Source organism: Eimeria necatrix, genomic scaffold (assembly GCF_000499385.1).
Source record: "Eimeria necatrix Houghton genomic scaffold, Enh_scaff870, whole genome shotgun sequence".
Classification (NCBI taxonomy): Eukaryota; Apicomplexa; class Conoidasida; order Eucoccidiorida; family Eimeriidae; genus Eimeria; species Eimeria necatrix.
The window spans coordinates 1-14,857 of NW_013654674.1; the positions used below are offsets into that span (position 1 = coordinate 1).

Here is a 14,857-nt window from a genome sequence, read left to right on the forward strand (position 1 = left end):
GACGCAGCAGCAGCAGCGCCAAAGAGAAGGCGCACAGGGGACTCCCCTGCTGCTGCTGCTGCTGCTGCTGCTGCTGCTGCTGCTGCTCGCTCTCTGTCGCCTTCGCCCCCCAAAGACAGGAAGCGGCTGCCGCCGCTGCGGGAGGGCCCCCTGGGGCGTTCTCCTTCAGTAGAGCGGGGCAGGCGCAGCAGGAGCAGCAGCAGCAGCGAGCTGCAGCAGCAGCAGCAGCAGCAGCAGCAGCAGCAGCAGCAGGGTCGGAGGGGCCCCAGAAGCAGCAGCAGGGGCCGCTCCCTCTCCTTCCCCTCCTCCAACTCCCCCGCAGCGCGGAGGGCCTCCCCCAGAAGACACTTAAGAGACCCGGGGGGCCCCCCTGCTGCTGCTAGAGAGCGGCGGGGGGCCCCCCCTGCTGCTGCAGGGGCCCCCAGGGGCCCCTCCCCCCTGGGGGACCGAAGGGGGGGGCCCCCCAGGAGCAGCAGCAGCTACGGCTCCCCAGCCAGGGCCCCGGGGGCCCCTGCCTCTCAGAGGAGGCCCCGGGGGAGGGGCCCCTCCAGAAGCCCCAGCAGCAGGGGCCCCAGCAGGGGCCCCAGCAGGGGCCCCAGGGGGGCCCCCCACGCCCTCAGCCCCAGAAGGGGCCCCAGCAGGGGCCCCAGCAGGGGCCCCTCAGTGTCCCCCAGGGGCAGCCAGAGGGGCCCCCAGGGGGCCCCCGGAAGAACAGGAAGAGACAGAGAAGGGGGTCGGGATAGAGAAAGGGATTTGGGGTCTTTGTCCCCATTGGGGGCCCCCGAGAGAAGCAGAAAGAGCGGGGGGGGGCCCCCCGCAGCAGCAAGAGGGGCTGCAGCAAGGGGGGGCCCCCCCTCCCCCAGCCGCTCGCCCAGCAGGGCCTCGGATGGGGGGCCCCCCAGGGGGGGCCCCAGGGGGGCCCCCAGGGGGGCCCCCAGGGGGGCCCCCAGGGGGGCCCCCTCCCCCAGGGGGCCCCCAGCCCCCAAAGATAAAGAAAGGGGCCCCGGGCGCTACGGGCGCAGCTCTTTCTCCCCTTCCCGCTGCAGCAGCTCGCAAGAGTCCTTTAGAGAAAGAAATAGAAATAGAAATAGAAATAGAGAAAGGGGGGGCCCCTACTGGGCAGCAGAGAGGGGCCCCCAGGCTGCTGCTGCAGCGCGAGAGCGCGACCGCGGCAGCTGCAGCAGCAGCAGCAGACACCGCAGAGGCGGCTGCTGCAGCCCGAGTGTATCTCCAGCTCGCGGCAGCAGCTGGAGAGGCTACAGAAGAGCCTACTGAGGCTGTGGGGCCTCAGAAGCAATAGTCTGGGCCTGCTGCTGCTGCTGCTGCGCTGCTGCTGCTGCGCTGCTGCTGCTGCTTTTGGTGCTGCAGATGGCGGCACGGAGCCGCAGCAGCAGCGGCTCCTTAGCCGAAGTCACCCGCAGTTTGAAGGCCTTTCGGCTGCACGCGGCAAAGGGTTTAGGGGCTAGGGTTTAGGGTTTAGGGTTTAGGGTTTAGGGTTTGAAGGGATGCAGTCCGCTTGGCTTGGTGACCTGCAAAGCAACTAACTTTATTTATTGTTGTTTGTTTTTCTTTTATTTATTTTAACTCATCTTCTAAGTTTTGTGCGCCTACGCGGTGTACGTACACCCCAAGACCCCACACTTGCTGCTGCTGCTGCAGCAGCAGCAAGGCAGCAAACAGGAAAGCCTGAATAATAAAATTGTTTTTTTGCAGTTATAGAACAATATATAATTAGTTGCTCGGGAGGGAAGGCCTTTTAGATTTATTTGCTGCAGCAAATGGCATTTGCTGCAGCAAATGACCCTTGCTGCAGCAAGTGGCCCCTGCTGCAGCAAGTGACTCTTGCTGCAGCAAATGGCCCCTGCTGCAGCAAATGGCCCCTGCTGCAGCAAATGGCCTTTGCTGCAGCAAATGGCACTGCCCAGCAGCTCTGTAGTGGCCTCTGCGCTGCCAGGGGGAATTTGAGATTGCACAAACTACAGAAAGTCGCAGGCACTGCGCACTGCTGCAGCAGCTGCTGCTGCTGCAGTGGCTGCTGCTGCTGCAGTGGCTGCTGCTGCAGCTGCAGCAGCTGCTGCTGCTGCAGTGGCTGCTGCTGCAGCTGCAGCAGCAGCTGCTGCTGCAAATGGTGGTCCAGCGTCTGCTGCTGCAACAACTACGACTTCTGCTGCTGTAAATGATTGTGCAGCGTCTGCTGCTACTACAACTGCGGCTGTGGCTGCTGCAGATGATGGTGCAACGCCTGCTGCTGCTACGACTGTGGCTGTTGCTGCTGCAACGGCTGCTGCTGCTGCTGCTGCTGCTGCTGCTTCCCAGCATTGTGTGGAAAAGCACTTCTTTGTGCTTTGTCCGCAAATGGACAGGGGCAGAGGTGCAAGACTGAAAGCCGAAAAGTTCAAAGAGTCTAAAAAATTGGAGAAGAAAACGAAGACCAGCAGCAGCAGCAGCAGCAGCAGCTGCAGCAGCAGCAGCACGGGTCGATTGCACTAACGGGAAAGAACAAAAGACAAGCACTAAGGTCTCGTGATCCGGGTGTAGTGACACTGCAGAACAACACATAAGGCCTCCAGCAGCAGAGAAAAGGCCGGTGGAAGCTCTTAATAAACACTTTTGCAGCTCGTTTTGCAAGTTTGCTGCTTCTCCCCGAGCTTCAGGAGAAGCTGGGGGCCCCTGGGGGCCCCTAGGGCTTCCGGGGAACTCGCGGCTTCCCTAGTTTTCGAAAGAACAAAAAAACTGACTCACTGGCGACCTGAGTTGCTGCTTGCTGCGCTTCCGAGGTGTACGTACACCTCAAGTGCGCGCGCAGCTGCGGTGTACGTACACCTCGCTCGGGTGTACAGACGCCTCCTTGCGGTGTACGTACACCCGAAGGCCGGGCTCTGGCCTGCTGCGCTTCTCCGCCAGCAGCAGCAGCAGCAGCAGCAGCAGCAGCAGCAGCAGCGGAGCTCGAGGAACTAAAACCATTTCGAAATGTCTAAAATTGAATTTGAACGCCTTCTCTTCACCTGCGAAGGCTCTCAGCAGCAGCAGCAGCAGCAGCAGCAGCAGCAGCAGCAGCGCGTGCATGCGTGCAGCTCTACACGTATGTGTCCTCAGACTTCGCCGCGCGGCGTCACTTGCTCGCCGCCCGCTGCTGCCGCTGCTGCTGCTGCTGCTGCTGCTGCTGCTGCAGCCGCTGCTGCTTCTTTTGCTCCTCCTTCTCCGCTAGATGCACCTTGGGGTTCTTCACTTCCATGTCCCTGAAGCGCTCGCACTGCTGCAGCTGCTCCGGATTCTCCGGGGCTTCTGGCAGCAGCTGCGGGTAAATTGCATGCATCTTTTTGGCCACAGAAAGTTCAAAGGGCTTTTGCCCTATTATGTTTCCGCCTGCGCACCCATTTCCACACAAACACAGCCACTCCCGCTCAGCTCAACAGCTAGCTAGCTAGCTAGCTGGCTAGCTAGCTATGTAGATCGCTAGTTAGCAGCCCGCTGCCCTGCCTGCCAGCTAGCTAGCTAGCTAGCTGGCTGGCTAGCTAGCTGGCTGCTGCTTGACTAGCTAGCTAGCTGGCTAGCTGGCTAGCTGGCTAGCTGGCTTGCTGGCTAGCTGGCTAGCTGGCTAGCTGGCTAGCTAGCCAGTAAAGCAGCAGGTAGCTAGAGCATGCGCAGAGTCGGTGACACTGCCAACTCCCAGCAGCACAGCCCAAGGACACATTAGCCATTTATAAACTCTTATCTACAAAGAGCTCATACATATTAAAGGACACATTCAAATAAACATCTACAGGCACATATAAGTGCGGTGTGGGGCCCCACAGGAAGTGTGGGGTGTTTCGGGCGCGGGACCCCACACTGTGGACTCACTGGGGTTGTACTGACAGCCCGCGAGCAGCAGCGGGCGCCCCCCCGAGCACTGGCGGCTGCAGACTACGTAGGCGCAGCCGAGTTGCTGCGAGCTTTGCCAAGCCACTGCAGTGTAGTGGCCAGTCATCAGCCCGTGGGCGTGGAACTCCGTGCTGCACTTGGGGCCCATTATGCCTGTGCAGGGGTTTCCCACTTTCCCGAACCTGCGAGCCGCAGCAACACCACTGGACCTCTCCTGCTGCTGCTGCTGCTGCTGCTGCTGCTGCTGCGGCTGCTGGTGCTGCTGCTGCGGCTGCTGCTGCGCGCTAGGGGAGCAGGGGGCTGGTGGCTGCAGGGCTAGCTGGCTAGTCGAGAGAGCTGGGCCAGTGGACCAGTGGTCCACTGGCCAGTGGTCCACTGGACCACTGGGGGCCTCACCTGTAGCAGGCCGCCTCGGAGGCCCAGGCGCTGGGAATGTCAGTGGGCAGGGGCCCCACAGTGCAGCCAGTCCACAAGTTCTCGCCAATGCCTTGCTTCATGTTGGGCTGCAGCAGCAAAGCACAAGTTCGCAGCTCGCCCTTTTGCTGCTGCTGCTGCTGCTGCTGCTGCTGCTGCTGCCCCGGGCCCCAAACCTAAACCCTAAACCCTAGCAGCGAGCTGCGCCGTCGACCCGCGTGGCCTTCAGCGCCTCCTGCTTAGGGCCTAGGGTTTAGGGTTTAGGGTTTAGGGTTTAGGGTTTGGCTCACGAGCTCGCGGGCCTCGTGGGGCGAGTGTTCCATCCTGCACTCCTGCTGCAGGTTTTGGTGCTGCAGGTACTTCAGCATATTTGCTGCTAACAAATCATTCCACTTCATCTCCGGCAAAGAGTGCTGCCGCCGCACTGCGTTGTGGCCCTCCAGCATAACTGCAGCAGCAAAACAAACTCCAAATTATTTCCACTTCCAAACAACACTCCCAATCCCTCTCAATTCCCCTCCAAAAAGGTGTGGGGGGGCCCCTAGGGGCCCCCCTGGGGGCCCCCCTAGGGGCCCCCACAGGGGCCCCTTTAGGGGCCCCACAGGGGCCCCCTTGGGGGCCCCGATAGGGGCCCCCTCAGGGGCTCCCCCCACAGTGTGCGGGGGGGCCCCATAGGGGCCCCTCCCCGTAGGGGCCCTCAGAGGGGCCCCCATAGGGGCCCTCCAGTAAAAAGCGCAATAGGGGCTCTTATAGGGGGCCCCCCTAGGGGCCCCCATAAGGAGCTTCATAGGGGGCCCCCCAATAGAAGCTTCCTAGGGGCCCCCCTAGGGGCCCCCCTAGGGGCCCCCATAGGGGCCCCCTTTGCAGGGGCCCCGAAAGGGCCCCTGGGGGCCCCCCGAAGAGGTCTTTTCTGCCAGCTGACCTTTGCGGAATTTGTCCATTGTCACTGCAGAACACACGACAGCAGCAAAAAAGCGGCTTTTCTCCTGCTGCTGCTGCTGCCGCTGCTGCTGCTGCTGCTGCTGCTGCTGCTGCTGCTGCTGCAGGGGGGCTAGGAAGCAGCAAGGGGGTTTGTTGAAGAGGGAATTGAGTGGCAGCTCACTTCTTTCTTGGCGAACAACTCCTTGAGTCTCCAACTTGCCTTCACAAGAGCTTTTAAAAGGATCAAACTTTTGAATTATTCGCAGCTGCAGCCCCGCGCCAAAACGCCCCACCAAACCCTCCGCGCCGTACGCCCGCTCCGTCAATCCCGTGTCGTAGACGAAGCAGGTCTTGGACCCCATGCGCCCTGCAGCACGGCTCAAACGCGAGGGTTTAGGGTTTAGGGTTTAGGGTTTAGGGTTTAGGGTTTAGGGTTTAGGGGTTGGCCCTTCCCGGCCTGGGGTTTGGGGTTGCGACTTCACGGTCTAGGGTTTAGGGTTTGGCGTTCAGGTTCAGCGTTTAGAGACTCGGGTTTAGCGTTTAGGGTTTGGGGCTTGCGGTTGGGGGCTTAGGGTTTTGAATTTAGGGTTTAGGGTTTAGGGTTTAGGGTTTAGAGTTTAGCGCTCGCTAAAGAGCGCCGCAGTCCGCACGGGCAGCGCGAAAAGCGGATTCAAGCTGCGGGATGCGCTGCTGTCAAATCCCTAATCTCTAAACCCTAAACCCTAAACCCTAAACCCTAAACCCTAAACCCTAAACCCTCGCTTTTGAGCCGCACAAATGGAAATGGTTTTCATTATTCTTCTTCCCAGATCTTCCTTGGAGCCCTCGGGCAGGCCTGGCGCTTCCCCTTCAATAGCATTGAAGAATTCTTCGCCGCCTGCTCGCAAACAACAATAAAAGGGTTTAGGGTTTAGGGTTTAGGGTTTAGGGCGTAACATATGACGCTAGCGACAGCTAGGAGACCCTCTGGGGACATTTGGGTACGTAAGGGGGCCCCCAGATATCTCTAGATATCTCTGGGGGCCCCCCTGGAGACCTACTACTCCTGGGGGGCCCCCAGATATCTCTAGATATCTCTGGGGGCCCCCAGGGGCCCCTGGGGCCCCTCGGAGGCACACGAGAACCCCTGGGGGCCCCCTGGGGGCTCCCAGCTCGGCGGGTCCCACGGGGTCTTCTGGGGGCCCCGGGGGGCCCCCGGGGGCCCCAGCGTTTGGGGCCCTCAGGGGGCCTCCGGGGGCCCCAGGGGCCCCAGGGTTTGGGGCCCCCAGGGGGCCCCCGGGGGCCCCAGCGTTTGGGGCCCTCAGGGGGCCCCAGGGGGCCCCCAGGGGCCCCAGGGTTTGGGGCCCCCAGGGGGCCCCCGGGGGCCCCAGGGGGCCCCTGTGGAGGGTTTAGAAGTGTCTGAAAAACCCACTTTTGCAGCCAAGAGAAGAAATGCAAACTTCAGTTTTGGCCAAAGTCATGCAGCTGGACTCTCCCTTGCGGGCCCTCGTGAGTTTCATTCGTTTGCCGTGGCCGCAGCTGGAGGAGCAGGCGCTCCAGTTGGTCTCCATCGTGTGGCAGCCTGCAGCAGCAGCAGCAGCAGCAGCAGCAGCAGCAGCAGCAGCAGCAGCAGCAGCAGCAGCAGCAGCAGCAGCAGGAGAGCTTGCCTGTGAGCGGTTCATTGTAAATTCCGGAAATGATCTTCAAAGGGTTTTTTGCAAAAAGATCTTTTCCTTCAGAATACTTTTGAGCACTTCTTAAAAACATTTTCATTGCCAACTCTTTGTGCTGTTCACTTATCCGCGAGTCCACAATCATAGCCGCCTCCGTGGCCTTCTCTGCACGCAAACCCTAAACCCTAAACCCTAAACCCTAAACCCTAAACCCTAAACCCTAAACCCTAAACCCTAGTATACCCTAAACGCTGAGCCTTAGGTCCTAAACCCTGGAGCTTGGGCCGTAAACGCGAAGTCCCAAACCATAACGCGAAACGCTAAACCCTAAGTTCTGAACCCTAAACCCTAAACCCTAAACCCTAAACCCTAAACCCTAAACCCTAGGGCGGGAGAGCGGGAAACCAGGAAGCAGCCACGTATCGACGATCTAGATGCGCTTTTAATTGAAATATACTTTATTTATTTATTTATTTATTTATTTATTTTATTATTTAATTTGTTTTGTTTTATTCTTTCATTTATTTTAATTTATTATTTACCTAATGCGGAGATGTAATCGCTGGGAGCCATTTCTGGCAGAGGCGGCTGAGTAAAGGAAGTACTTGCTGCTCAAAGTCAAAAAGGACAGCAGCAGCAGCAGCAAAACCCTAAACCCTAAACCCTAAACCCTAAACCCTAAACCCTAAACCCTAAATCCAGAAGAGCCCTGAACTCTAAACGCTAACTCCCAAACCGCGAACCCCAAACCCCAAACCCAAAACCCAAAACCCTAAACCCTAAACCCTAAACCCTAAACCCTAAACCCTAAACCCTAAACCCTCACCCTTGGCGTCTTCGTCGACCTGCTGGAAGAGCTGCAGGGCCTCCTGCTGCAGCTGCTGCTCAGTTTTGTTTTCTGCGAACTTCAAAGAAGTTGTTGGAATTATTTCATGAGGTTTAAGAACAACTTTCTTTTTAATGGTTCCAGTTTGCTTCCTGAGGAGTGCAGCAGCAAGGTTCTTCTTTGCTTCCTCCTCCTTCTGCTGCTGCTGCTGCTGCTGCTGCTGCTGCTGCTGCTGCTGCTGCTGCTGCTGCTGCCGTTCTTCCTCCTTTCTTTTTGCTTCCAGCTCCTGCTGCTTCCTCCTTTCCTCCTGCTGCTTCCTCCTTTCCTCCTGCTGCTGCTTTCTTTCTTGCTGCTGCTGCTTTCTTTCTTGCTGCTGCTTCTTTCTTTCTTCTTCTTTTTCTTTTTCTCTCCGAGCTTCCACTTCTGCCAATCTGCTGCGGCTCTCTTCTCCTGCAGCAGCACGAAGCCCCAGCCGCTTCACTTCCCGCAGCAGGGGCCCCTCTGCGGGGGGCCCCCCGAGGCTGGCTTTGCTGAATCTGGACCAAGCAGCAGCAGCAGGAGTAGCGGGAGCAGCAGCAGCAGCGGGAGCAGCAGCAGCAGCGGGAGCTGCTGCAGCGGGAGCAGCAGCAGCAGAAGGAGCTGCTGCAGCAGGAGCAGCAGCAGCAGCAGCAGGAGCCTCCGTCTTGTACAACTCTGCCAAATTAGACAACTTCGCGCGAACTCCAGGACTTAATCCTTCTTTCTTATTTGCTGCCACCAACTTCGCAAACTTTGCTGCCACGGGAGCTGGCGAAGTTCTCGGGGCTCCTGAGAAGCAAAATATTCCAAAAGATAGCTTTCTTGCACTACTGCTGCTGCTGCTGCTGCTGCTGCTGCTGCTGCTGCTGCTGCTGCTGCTGCTGCTGCTGCTGCTGCTGCTTCTGCTGCTGCTGCTGCTGCTGCTGCTGCTGCTGCTGCTGCTGCTGCTGCTGCTGCTGCTGCTGCTGCTGTGACGCTAACGCTACTGTTGCTACTGCTGCTGCTGCTACTGCTACTGCTGCTGCTGCTGCTGCTGCTGCTGGTGGTGCTGCGGGAGGCTTGAGTGCGTGTGCTGACCTGAGGTTTGCTGCTGCTGCTGCTGCGGCTTCGAGGCCAGCAGCACTTTGGAAGCTCTTCTGCTGGAGTTGGCGCCTTTGGAAGGAGTTGTTAAGAAAGCGGCGAAGCTGGGGGCCTCCAAAGGGCCCCGCTGCAGAAAGGGGGCCCTGGGGGGCCCCCGGGGGCCCCCGGGGCTGTTGGCCTGAGCAGAGGCCGCAGCAAGCAGAGGTCCCGAGTGGTCCACTGGTCACCCCGGCGGGGGCAGTGGTCACTGGTGCACAAAGGGCCCCCAAGAGGGCCTTTTGGGGCCCCCAGGGCCCCACTTGAAGCAGCTAATTGTCGCGGAGGCCTTTAAATGCAAAAAAAGAAGTCTTACTTCGTTTTGGAGGTCCTGGGAGGCCCAGTTTGCTGCGTCTGGGGTGTACGCGGAGCCCTGGAGGGCTGGCTGGAGGCCCCCAGCGGCCCCCGCGCGGGCTGCAGCAAAGTCTAGGGCCCCCGCGAAAGGCAGGAGGTGGAAAAACAAAAGAAAAGCCCAAAAGAATGCGGGTTTGGGGTATATGTTGGAAGGTGGTGCGTGCGTGCGGCGGTGGGCAGCAGCAGCAGCGCGGCGGGCGGCGCTGCTGCTGCTGCTGCTGCTGCTGCTGCCCGCGGGCTGCTGCGGCGGGATCTTGCGGCCTTTGGCCGCCAGACAAGCGGCTTTGCTGCAAAAAAAGGAAAAAGTCTTCGAAAAGTCGGCGTGGACGCAGTAAGAAGAGCCCCTGCTGCTGCTGCTGCTGCTGGCGGCGGCGCCATCGACCCGCGCGCTGCTGGCAGTCTCGGCGCGCGAAAACCCCGATGGGCTGGCGGCGGAAGCAGCAAAACTCATTGAAATATCATAGATTGCTGCAGTGGAAACCCAAAAGAAGCAAAAAGAAGCCGAATTAAAATGTAGTTGCTGCTCAGTTGCTGCGAAATCGCTCGCTGCTGCTGCCCGCGCCCGCGCAGCGCCGGCTGCCGACGCAGCAACACTGTACAGCTGCTGCGCGACACCCCAGCGAAGCCCTCCGCTGTCCTGGCTTTAAAAGTTCTTTTAAATCTTTTTATTTATTTCTTTTTGCATTTGCGGGTTAAAATTCAGCAAATTCGCCGCGCAGCTGCGCCGCTGCTGCAGCAATTTAATGCGGGCTAGCGCCGACGCCCGCGAGCCAATCGACCGCAGCAGCCCACCAGATCAAAGTGTACAATCGATAAAAGCCCCGTTTTAAGTCTAAATCTGAATTTAAATATTTAATTTATCCCTAAAGACAAAAAATGGGAAGCAAAGACTCGTGGGAAGCTCCATTTCCCTTCCCCCCGTGGCTTGCTGGGCTGGCCTGGAGGGCGCGCCGCCGCTGGCTCGCTGGCCTGCGAATCCCCCGCTGCTGGGCCTTAATAGACCTTTTTAAGTTTCTAATTTTCGCCATTTCTTTGAAATATTTCCAAAATTAATTCAAAAACTGCAGCGGAGGCCTCTGGGGCCTCGCGGCCGCAGCGCCCGTCCTTAGTTAATAAGGCCCGCGGGAGCGCCCCGCGGCCACGCCCACGACGCTGGCAGCAGCCAAAAGGCGAATTCCAACGACATTTGACCCACAAAAGCCGTTTTAAATATAAAAATTTATTAATTTAATCTTAAAATACCATTTTAAATCCAAAACTCCGCAAATTCGCCGCAAAAAGCCGTTTTTGGGACGCAGCTGCAGCTGCGCAGAGGGCTGCAGCAGCAAATAGAGCCGCGGCCACAGCCCCCTGGCTCTGCTGCTGCCAGCAGCCCTCAAGGGGCAAAACTTAGCAGCAAATTAAAGCCTCCAAAAGTCCATTTTGCTGCTTCATTTTCGACAAAGTTTTGCGAAAATGAAGCAGCAAAATGGACTTTTTGGAGGCTTTAATTTGCTGCTAAGACTGGCTACAAACTGCTGCGAATTGGGGGAGTAAGTGGGCTCAAAAGAGCAGCAAAAATCGCTCTTTTAGAGCCCCTGTGTGCAGCAGCAGCAACAGCAGCAGCAGCAGCAGCAGCGGCAGCAGCAGCAGCGGCAGCAAAGGCACTAATGAAATAGTTTTAGACTATTTAATAAGTTTGAATTTAAAAATAAAAGTTTCTTCAATTTCCAGGGCTTCTACAGCTTTTCGAAGATATCAAAAAGAAAATAAAAGAGTTTAATTAAGTCCGCTGAGCCCAAGAGGCTTTTCTCAGTGCCAGAGCAGCAGCAGCAGCAGCAGTAGCAGCAGCAGCAGTAGCAGCAGCAGCAGTAGCAGCAGCAGCAGTAGCAGCAGCAGCAGTAGCAGCAGCAGCAGTAGCAGCGGCAGCAGAAGCAGCAGCAGCAGCTGCTGCTGCTGCTGCGGGAGTTCACTCCTTTTTTGGCCCGGCCACCCGCTGCCCGTACTACTCCAGCAGCTGCAGCTGCACCTGCTGCAGTTGCCGCAGCAGCTGCTGCTGCTGCAGCTGCTGCGGCTGCTGCTGCTGCTGCAGCTGCTGCAGCTGCTGCAGTCCATCAGACCGCCGGCAGCTGCAGCCCTTTGCCCGGTAGGCAAAACGGCGCCGCGCTGGGGTGAAGGGGTCTTTAGAGGCTCCTAAAGTGCCTTCAACAATCCCAAAATTCTTTTTAAAAACAAAAAAGTTTTAATAAATAAAAAAATATAATTAAAAATATATAAATATATAATTAAAAATAAACTTTATAATGTAAATATGGAATTATAGCTGAGTAATCGCGGGGTGAGAGTCCACAAATCGTTGTGCTGAGATCTTCAAAGCCCAGAATGGCTCTGGATTGGAAATTGAAAATAAAAAAAGGAATTTAATTCTTTAATTTAATAAAAAACTGTTTTTATTTCAATTTAATAAAAAGCTAATTCAATTTTTCCGCTCATTTCAGAGTGTTTTGAATCTCTGTGATGCAACGAAGCCAAACCTCTCGCTTGGGGCCCCAGTGCGCTGCAGTTCAAGTTTTTGGCCGGGCAGCTGTCGGGGAAAAAAAGAAAGAAAAATAAAGAAAGAATTCGCATTTTGAATTTAAAATAAATTCAAAACTTTTAATTATAGATTTATTTCGCAAGTGTTTCGACTGTTGTGCGAAGATTGGCTCTGCTCCTGCGAGCCCCAGCAGCGCCGCAGCCGCCGCGTGAAAGCCGCGTGGAAAGCTGCAATTTGAGTTTATTTTTGATATTTGAAATACTTTTGAAGTTTTAAATTCAATTTAACTTTTTAATTAAAGTGATAGAGCGCGAAAAGCCGAGGAAGAGAGGGCTGCAGCAGCAGCTCGCCCGCCACTCCGCAACACCAATCCCACCGCTTCCCAGCGCGGTGTCTGTCATTCCTTCCGCGAAACGCGAAATTGCCAAACTTTCGGCTAAAGTCGCTTCAATTCATTTTAAAATTGAATTTATTTTTGAATTTATTTCCTTGAAGTGCTTTGTGGAGGCGAATTCGCTCGAACTCGCCGCCAGAAGCCCCGAAGTTGCATTCCCGTTTCCGCAGACGCCTGCGCCCGATCCGCGGCTCTCCGCCGCAGATCCGCCTTTATAAGAATATATTTCGAGACTTTTCCTTTTATTTTATCTTTTTATTTCCTTTTTAATTCCATTTTCCCCCTCAAAAGCCGCAGATCGGCCCCCCCCCGCAGTTCAAGTGCAGAGCAATGGACTCCCGCCCCCCCGACAAGCGCTTTGACTCGCCTTCGTTTTCCCCAGCCCGAGGGCAGCAGCGCAGCAGCAGCAAAGCAGCAGCAGCAGCAGCAGCAGCAGCTTGGGAGGACCCGGAGCTCTTTGGGGAGGAGGAGGGCCCCCCGGAGGCGGGGGCCCCCGGCAGCAGCAGCAGCAGCAGCAGCAGCAGCAGCAAGTCCAAGAAGCACCGCGCCCCGGGGCCCCACGCGCATGCAAGAAGGCCAAGTGAGCTGCTGATGCCCTAAACCCTAATTTTGCTGCACTGGAGCCCCACCCCAAACCCTGCTGGAGCCTAGGGTTTAGGGTTTAGGGTTTAGGGTTTCGTTAGTTTCAGTGCCCGCGCATGCACTCAGGCGCGGCTTCCTTCTCAGACGCCCCCGAAGACGAGGCGGAAGCAGCAGCAGCAGCAGCAGACGCTGCTGCTGCTGCTGCTGCTGCTGCTGCTGCTGCAGGGGGCCCCCGGGGGCCCCGCGCGCGGCAGCCGCCGCTGAACGCCGCCTGCTTCCTCGTGACCCCCCAGGGGGCCCCCTGCGACTTGCTGCTGGATTTGTATTGTCAATTAAATTATTCTCGAGACAAATTGCGGAAATATGATTTAATTAAAAGACAAAAGGCCCGCAGCAGCAGCAAACAGAGCCTGCAGCGCGAGCTGCAGGCCGCGCAGGCCCTCCTCGCCCGCGCCTCCAAGCAGCAGCAGCAGCAAACCACCAGCAGCAGCAGCAGCAGCAGCAGCAGCAGCAGCAGCAGCAGCAGCAGCAGCAGCAGCAGCGGGGAGGCGGTGCGTGCGGCGCTGTGCGTGCGGCGCTGCAGCCGGGAGCTGGCGCGGCTGCGGGCTGCGGAGGCTGTGGAGCTGCGGGAAGCTTTAAATGGACTTCTTGAAGAAATTAGAAATAAAATAAATGAATATTATCCTTTTAATGAACACATTTCCAAACTGACGCGCAGACTGGAGCAGCAGCCGCTGCAGCAGCAGCTCTGGACGCGCCTGCGGCCGCTCCTGGTGTACAGACACCTCACGGGCTTCCTGCACCACTGGCAGCAGCGCGGCTGCCCGCCAAACCCTCACTTGCTGCTAAACCCTCGCGATCTCGCGCCAGACGAGGCCCCAAACCCTCCTCTAAACCCTAATTTAAACCCTAATTCAAACCCTAATTCAAACCCTAATTCAAACCCTGATCCAAACCCTAATTCAAACCCTAATTCAAACCCTTGGGACGAGTGGGGGGGGCCCCGGGACCTCCCGGAGGAGGGGGGGATGGAGCTGGACGCGGACTTCGCGGAAACTGCGCGGAAAAGCCAAAATAAAGACAAAAACGAAATTAAAAATGCAAATAAAAACAAAAATGAAAATCAGTTTTCGAATTTAAACGAAAGTTCCGACAAAAGTTCCGGCGAAGACGTGCCACGCGGCTGCGTCGGCGGCGCCGCTGCTGTACAGCCACCGCACCCGGACTCTGAAGGTGAGGCTGCTGGGAACTCCGCTTCTAAATGCTGGAATTCATTTATTATTTTTTTGTTTTGAATTAAAAATTAAATTTAATTCATTTCGCGTCAATTTAAATCCAATTTGAATTAATTGGCCCGCGAATTCGCAACTCGCGCACGGCCCAGGGAAGCCGCGGTGGACCAGTTCACTCTTTCTGTCTCGTTCTTTTTCGCTTTTCTGTTTTATTTTATTTATTTTATTTCGTTTTATTTATTTCATTTTATTTATTTCATTTCATTTTATTTATTTCATTTTTATTTTTATTCTTTTGAATTCATTTCGAGTCTGAAACTGTTTTATTTGCTGTGGGCGCACTTGCCGTGTTGCTGCTCAGCTGCTGCCTTTCCTTCATTGCTTCACATGTCAATTTTCTTTTTAATTTATTCACCATTATTTATTTATTTATTTATTATTTATTATTTATTTATTTATTATTTATTTATTTATTTATTTATTTATTTATTTATTATTTATTATTCATTTATTTATTTGTTTATTTGTCGCTTTGCAGGACCCTCAGCAGAAGAGCTGAGAGAGCTGCGGCAAAAGCAGCAAGAGGCCAGGGCCCGCAGGCAGCAGCTGCAGGCCCAGCGCCAGCAGCAATCAGGGTTTAGGGTTTAGGGTTTAGGGTTTAGGGTTTGGGGTTTAGGGTTTGGGAGGAGCTCCTCTGTAGAGAGCAGGAACTACAGGTTCGAAGTTTCCGCAAGGAAACCAAGAGGAGCTTGAACCTTGGGCTCACGCCCTAGGGTTTAGGGTTTAGGGTTTAGGGTTTAGGGTTTAGGGTTTGGGATTGCGGATCTCAAGGCCCTGCTCTTATCTCTTTTGTGTGCACATCAACTTGACTAAACCCTAGACAACCAAATGAAGTGCTTTGCCGAAAACCCTCGCACAAACCCTAAACCCTAGGCCCAAACCCTAGGCCTAAACCCTAGCTCAAACCCT

At 56.1% G+C, this 14,857-nt stretch overlaps 3 protein-coding genes across 3 annotated transcripts; 2 read left to right on the forward strand and 1 right to left on the reverse strand.

Annotated features, from left to right (window-relative positions):
- Nucleotides 1-886: 886 nt before the first annotated feature.
- On the forward strand, nt 887-1,300 carry ENH_00080480 (hypothetical protein; the record flags this gene model as incomplete). The annotated part of the gene is made up of 1 exon (XM_013583269.1): nt 887-1,300. The coding sequence occupies one exon, from the start codon at nt 887-889 to the stop codon at nt 1,298-1,300; it is 414 nt and encodes a 137-aa protein (XP_013438723.1).
- A 1,812-nt stretch (nt 1,301-3,112) lies between these two features.
- ENH_00080490 (hypothetical protein, conserved) lies at nt 3,113-9,616 on the reverse strand (the record flags this gene model as incomplete). The annotated part of the gene is made up of 11 exons (XM_013583270.1): nt 3,113-3,366; nt 3,844-4,046; nt 4,261-4,454; nt 4,569-4,726; nt 5,201-5,566; nt 5,975-6,076; nt 6,611-6,760; nt 6,933-7,016; nt 7,678-8,484; nt 8,773-8,953; nt 9,128-9,616. The coding sequence occupies 11 exons, from the start codon at nt 9,614-9,616 to the stop codon at nt 3,113-3,115; spliced, it is 2,988 nt and encodes a 995-aa protein (XP_013438724.1).
- A 2,788-nt stretch (nt 9,617-12,404) lies between these two features.
- ENH_00080500 (hypothetical protein, conserved) lies at nt 12,405-14,536 on the forward strand (the record flags this gene model as incomplete). Its single annotated transcript, XM_013583271.1, has 3 exons — nt 12,405-12,654; nt 12,783-13,889; nt 14,427-14,536. The coding sequence occupies 3 exons, from the start codon at nt 12,405-12,407 to the stop codon at nt 14,534-14,536; spliced, it is 1,467 nt and encodes a 488-aa protein (XP_013438725.1).
- Between the last annotated feature and the right edge of the window lie 321 nt (nt 14,537-14,857).